At 39.3% G+C, this 6,773-nt stretch overlaps 1 protein-coding gene across 2 annotated transcripts in view; it reads right to left on the bottom strand.

Moving 5' to 3' along the window:
* Positions 1-2,699: 2,699 nt before the first annotated feature.
* Positions 2,700-6,773, bottom strand: part of POGLUT3 (protein O-glucosyltransferase 3) — a 55,663-nt gene continuing 51,589 nt past the window's right edge. For both annotated transcript variants that reach the window (XM_053708544.1, XM_053708545.1), the window contains exon 8: positions 2,700-3,321. In XM_053708544.1, the coding sequence (XP_053564519.1) occupies positions 3,196-3,321 (126 nt within the window). In that variant the 3' untranslated portion in view covers positions 2,700-3,195. The remainder of the gene's footprint in view (positions 3,322-6,773) is intronic.

Raw genomic sequence — 6,773 nt, 5'->3', positions numbered from 1 at the left:
CTTGTCCAATAATTGATGAAAATAACAAACAAATAGTATCACAGGTAAATGGTTTTACAAAACCAATAAAGACATCTACGAATTGCCATTCCAAATATGTAGTGTATGTTTTGAAGTGTGGCTGCCATTGCCAGTATGTGGACAGGACCAAAAGAACTGTCAAAAGAAGAGTTTTGGAACATATAGCCAATATTGAAAAAGGGAGATATGTCCCATGGAGTGACAGACCATTTTAGAAGGGTACATAATAACGATCCCTCAAGTTTAAGATTCAAAGCAATTGAACAGGTAGTATGAAAGAAGGGGGGACAGGATGTTACGCCTAAGACAAAGGGAAACATTCTGGATCCACTCCCTCCAGACCTTGGAGCCCTATGTAATGAATAGAGAAGTGGATATCCAAGCTTTCTTAATTTAACTTAATATTTTGGATGAAAGTTAAATAATAATATATAGTTTAATTCTAATAAGTGTTCAATAAATTTCATATAGTGGGTAACTATTTGGAACTATTTTAAATTCAGGTTTGAATTTGAGTTCAAATTTGGATTTATGTTCAGTTCTCTATTTTTGAACACATGTGGATTGAGTGAAAATGCAAGTATAAAAGTATGGATACCTTATGTTGTATTAGCCATATCACATGTGTTTGATCTAAAATGAATCCTTTGAGTGTAAATAATATGACTGTTAGAAATCCCATTTATATACCACTTCAAAGATAATAAAATAAACTAAAACAAAATAAAATTAAAACAAAATAAAAAAAAAAAAATAATCACAAAACTGGAATTAACCAATAGGAACTGCATAGAATAGACATTAGCAGTATATTAACTCTTTGTGAAATCGGGCTAAGAAAGTTCAATTAGAGTAGCCGTGTATTGGTAACCAATTTTTATTATTGTATTTATTCCTCATTGTTTTTTCTCTTATTTTTAAAGCACTTAATAATAAACTTGGTATATAGGACAAGTAAATCATTGTTAGAATCGGTGTGTGTTGTTAAATAGGAATTACGATACAGCTATATTGATTATCGTTCCAAATGTCATCTTCTCTTTAAAATAGCTGGCAATATGCATCTATGACGTGTGAAATAGGCACTGAATAGCGAGAGCATGACGTAAGGTGGGTGTGAACCTGTACGCTGTCTTGAAAAGTACAGTTGGTGAGGTGGGCGGACATCAAGCCTCTGACGAAGCGAATGAGTTCCGTGAAACATGTAAGGCCATGCCCAAATTACGTCATCTGAGACACACACGCTGAAGCGGAGTTCTGTGTACACTGCAGCTACTCACGGCGTTTCTAACAGAGCGTTTTTTTACCTCATTAGATAGGGTATTCCCTACTCACAAGTATAACCCCAAAGTCGTTTGTTTTTACATATATTTGTTTGATTTTATTAAATTGACCTGCACCATGAGAGGTGTTTTTGTGCGCTTGTTTTTAAAGATCCTTGTGTATATATATATATATATATATATATAATAAATTAGCGCCTTAACTTTTGGCTAATTGGCTTTTTTTCATACAAACATCTCTGTTCAGGAATCATTTGGGGGTGGTAGGGTGTTGGAAAAAAAAATGGCACTGAAAAGTTCCTTTATATTGCAGTCCATGTAAATATATACATATATGATTTTATATATATATATATATATATATATATATATTTATTTGTTAATATGTGCATATACACATTATATATATATATATATATATATATATATATATATATATATATATATATATATATATATATATATATATATATATATATATAATTATAAAATTATGTATCTATATATATAAAATCCTGAGAACAAATAAAGCACTCACTGGTCTTTAGTCGAATGTGAAAAGTAGATTTATTCAATCTACTTTTCACAGTCGACTAAAGACCAGTGAGTGCTTTACTTTTTCTCTGAATTTTGTATCTCTAAAGCACACCCTGGCAGTTGTTGATCTCTTGGTGAGTGCATCCACACTGCCACTTTTCTCAATATATATATATATATTTTTTTTTTTTTTTAATGCTGCCCATCGCTGTGCTACTTCATCAGAATGAGGCTCTCATAGGAGCCTATGGAAGTGCGCTCAAGTGATTGCATTCACATTGCCATTTACTTGTAATACCAGCGCACATTATCGTGCTCTGGTATTACAAAGTGGAACCCAAATATCACTTCCGAGCTTAGCGCTCCACCTGTAATCTGGCCCTAAATAAATGCTAGATAGAATGATGCATTCAAAGAAGAGATTATATAACATGTAGATATATTGTAAATATTTAAACATCTAAAGATATTTTAAAAAATACAAGTGTAAAGTTTTAATGTCTATAAAATAATGGGAGCCTCCATGTTGTAACTTAGGTTACCTTCTCTGCTGTGGCCAATTAGGGACAGTTCTAAATAGGTCACTAGAGTGTGCAGCAAATGGCTGTGTGTAATTTAACAGTGTTCTGCACTTCCATTTCTAACATGAACTAAAAAGCTCACAATTTCAAAATAGAATTACAGGAAAAGGGGACAAAATAAATAATTTATCATTTTATATTACCATCTCAGTGTTTAATGCCCTTTTAATGATAAATCAGACATTTACAAGGCTTATTTGAGAAACTTTTATCTAAACACACAGTATTTTATGTTGGTAATTTTAATGCCAATTTAAAAAAAAAAAAAAACACATGCTGTTATTTAAACAATTTTATTATAAATCTATTTTACAAAGTAGTAAATAAAAAATCTGTACATTGTGCAGCATCTGACCTTCATTTTTCACGCTACATAATTTTATTTTATACTGTACATGGCTCATATGATCTGATTCTGGGTCCATATAAAATAGCCTTGGTGTGCTGAAAAAAAAAACGTGTTATTAAAATCTATATGACCAAAACTAAATAAGTTTAGATTTATCTCTGCATTTGTAGGTAAAACATTAGCAAGATGTCCTTATACATGATTACTTTATCTTAGCAGTTTCAAGAGATTCCTACAAGGGAAAATTAGAGGAATTGTGATATATAGGATTGTCATATAAAATGGCAAATTGTGCAGAATACCAGTAATGCTGTGCGTGTGACGTCTGCCACTGGTAACAATAATACCTCATCAAAAGTGTAAACAAATGACAGACTTTTAAATCCTAAAATGGCAATTATATATTTATACTTGTCCCCAAAGGCTATAGTTCTTCTTTTTCAGTCTTCTTCCTGTGGCATTTACAGATAGAGGAGTTGTCATCTGGCTGAGGTACATGTTCCATCTTGTCGCGGATCTGTGGACTACTTGATTGAAGTTTAGCATATTTCTGAAATATATAAAAAATTAATGAATATGTCCGACAGACAGCGCTGAATGCTGTCAGCATTTAACACTGCACAAGCAGTTCTGGTGAACTGCTTGTGCAATGCCGCCCCCTGCAGATTGGCAGCCAATCGGCCACTAGCAGGGGGTGTCAATTAACCCGATCGGGCGGATTGATGATGTCCGCCGCCTCAGAGGCGGCGGACCAGTTGAGCAGATGTCTTAAGACCTCTGTTTCCGGCGAGCCTGAAGGCTCACACGGAAACAGGGGCATCAGGGGCCATTGGGCCCTTGATAAATCGGCCCCTCAAGTATTTATTACCAAATAAGTATTTTATTTTGCAAGCAGATCCCTTGCAATACATGTTTAAAAGCATTTTTTTTTTTTAAAGGGACATAATACTTATATGCTAAATCACTTGAAACTGATGTAGTATAACTGTAAAAAGCTGACAGCAAAATATCACCTGAGCATCTCTATGTAAAAAAGGAAGATATTTTATTATTATTATTATCGGTTATTTGTAGAGCGCCAACAGATTCCGCAGCGCTATTAACAAAGGCGGAGTACAAAAAAACAGTTATAGGGATCAAATGGGTAGAGGGCCCTGCCAAGAGTTGCACTGTTGTAGTCAGCTCTTGAGAAGGTGATCAACAAACAGCTGGACTCTTAAGCTTACATGCTAGGCGGGTTCAGGGGATAGCAATGGAGGAGAGGAACTGGTATAAAGTAAGGTTAGCGTAGGTTGTATGCATCCCTGAACAGTAGAGTCTTTAGGGAGCACTTGAAGCTTTTAAAACTAGAAGAGAGTCTTGTGGAGCGAGGCAGAGAGTTCCACAAGATGGGAGCCAGTCTGGAGAAGTCCTGTAAACGGGAGTGTGATGAGGTGACAAGAGAGGAGGAGAGTAGGAGGTCTTGAGCAGAGCGAAGGGAACGGGAGGGAGAGTATCTGGAGACAAGATCTGAGATATAGGGGGGAGCAGTGCAGTTGAGGGCTTTGTATGTCAGAGTGAGAATTTTGTGTTTGATCCTAGAGGCAAGAGGAAGCCAGTGAAGAGATTGGCAAAGAGGTGCAGCAGATGAAGAGCGACTTGTAAGGAAGATGAGTCTGGCAGAGGCATTCATTAAGGATTGTAAAGGAGCTAGGCGGTAGGTGGGGAGACCAGAGAGGACAGAGGTGCAGTAATCGAGGCGGGAGAGGATGAGAGAGTAGATTCAAATCTTAGTTGTGTCTTGTGTAAGGAAGTGTCTAATTTTAGAGATGTTTTTAAGGTGGAAGCGGCAGGCTTTAGCCAAAGACTGAATGTGAGGAGTGAAAGAAAGATCTGAGTCAAATGTGACCCCGAGACATCGGGCATGCGGGGTAGGGGTAATGATGGAGTTGTCGACAGTTATAGAGAGATTGGGGGTGGAGAGTTTTGAAGAAGGGGGGAAAATAAGGAGCTCAGTTTTGGAGAGATTTAGCTTGAGGTAGTGAGAGGACATCCAGTTGGAGATGTGAGAAAGACAGTGACACGGGTTAGCAAGGAAGGAGAAAGGTCTGGTGCAGAGAAGTAGATTTGGGTGTCGTCGGCATACAAATGATATTGTAAACCATGGGACTTTATTATGGAACCTAGTGATGACGTGTAGATTGAGAAGAGAAGGGGACCGAGGACAGAGCCTTGCGGTACTCCGACAGAAAGTGGTGACGGGGCAGAGGAGGCCCCAGAGAAGGCTACACTAAAGGTACGGTTTGACAGGTAGGAAGAGAGCCACGAGAGGGCTGTGTCACATATGCCGAAGGATTGGAGGGTTTGGAGCAGAAGAGGGTGGTCAACAGTGTCAAAGGCTGCGGACAGATCAAGGAGAATAAGCAGAGAGAAGTGGCCTTTTGATTTTGCTGTAAGTAGGTCATTGGTAACCTTAACAATTGCTGTTTCTGTGGAGTGATGGGGACGAAATCCAGATTGCAATGGGTCAAGGAGGCAGTTTATTGTAAGGAAATGGGAAAGGCGTGCATAAGCTAGTTTTTCGAGAAGCTTTGATGCAAGAGGGAGGAGGGAAATAGGGCGGTAGTTGGATGGGGAGGTAGGATCAAGGGAAGGTGTGACGAGTGCATGTTTCAGCGATGAGGGAAATATACCGGTGCTGAAGGAGAGGTTGAAAGTGTGTGTGAGTATAGGGGTAAGGGTGGCAGAGTGGGAGGGGATAGGGTCAAGGGGACAGGTAGTGAGGTGAGAGCGCAGTATAAGTGCCGAAACTTCTTCCTCAGAAACAGGGGAGAATGAGCTAAGTTTAAGGTTATGTGGGTTGTGGTTGATTGAGAGCATTTGAGGGGGTGAGAGAATGGAATTATGTTGAGAGCTGATTTCATTTCTGATGGAGTTGATTTTGTTATTGAAGTGGTTGGCAAAGTCTTGAGCTGACAGAGAAGTTGTATTAGGAGGTGGGGGAGGGTGGAGAAGAGTATTGAAAGTGGAGAACAAACGTTTTGGGTTTGAAGAAAGATTAGAGATAAGAGTAGAGAAGTAGTGTTGCTTATGGAAATTAAGGGCAGAGTAGTAGGAGTTCAAGATAAATTTGTAGTGTTGAAAATCAGATGAACGCCTAGATTTTCTCCAGTGCAGCTCAGCAGTACGGGAACATCTGCGTAGGTATCGTGTCAGAGGAGTATGCCAGGGCTGAGGATGAGTGTTTGATTTCCGAGCTATGGTAAGAGGGGCGAGATTGTCAAGGACGGATGTAAGGGTGGAATTATAGTGGCAGATAAATTGGTCAGGGCATGAAAAGGAGGAGAAGGATGAGAGGAGAGGTTTGATGGAATTAGAAAGCTGTTGTTGATCTAATGACGTAATGCTTCTGTGAAGTTTGGTGTGAGGAGCAGAAGGAGGGAGAGTTGTAGGGAGGGATGATATGTTGCAAGTAAGGAGATGGTGGTCAGAAAGAGGAAAGGGGGAGTTTGTGAAGTTTGAGAGGGTGCATCGATAGCTAAAGATCAGGTCAAGGGAGTGACCATCTTTGTGAGTGGGAGAATCAGTCCATTGTGACAAACCAAAAGAGGAAGTGAGTTGCAGAAGTTGTTTTGCAGAGGAGGCAGTGGGATTGTCAAGAGGGATGTTGAAGTCACCAAGAATGAGGGAAGGGGTGTCTGAGGAAAGGAAATAAGGTAGCCAGGCAGCCAAGTGATCTAGAAATTGAGTTGAGGAGCCAGGAGGACGGTATATGACTGCGACACGTATAGAAAGAGGAGAGAATAAGCGAATCATGTGGGTTTCGAATGAGGAAAATGTGAGGGAAGAGATGGGATGTATTTGTTGAAAGGTGCAACGAGAGGAAAGTAAAATACCTACACCACCTCCTTGTCTATTACCAGACCTAGGAGTGTGGCTGAAATGGAGACCCCCATGTGACAGAGCAGCAGTGGATGCTATGTCTAGGGGAGAGAGCCAGGTTTCTGTTAGGGCCAGAAGGTT

Source organism: Bombina bombina, chromosome 3 (assembly GCF_027579735.1).
Source record: "Bombina bombina isolate aBomBom1 chromosome 3, aBomBom1.pri, whole genome shotgun sequence".
NCBI lineage: Eukaryota > Metazoa > Chordata > Amphibia > Anura > Bombinatoridae > Bombina > Bombina bombina.
The sequence above is the reverse complement of the archived record's forward strand: the minus strand, read 5'-3'. Positions and strand labels throughout refer to the sequence as shown.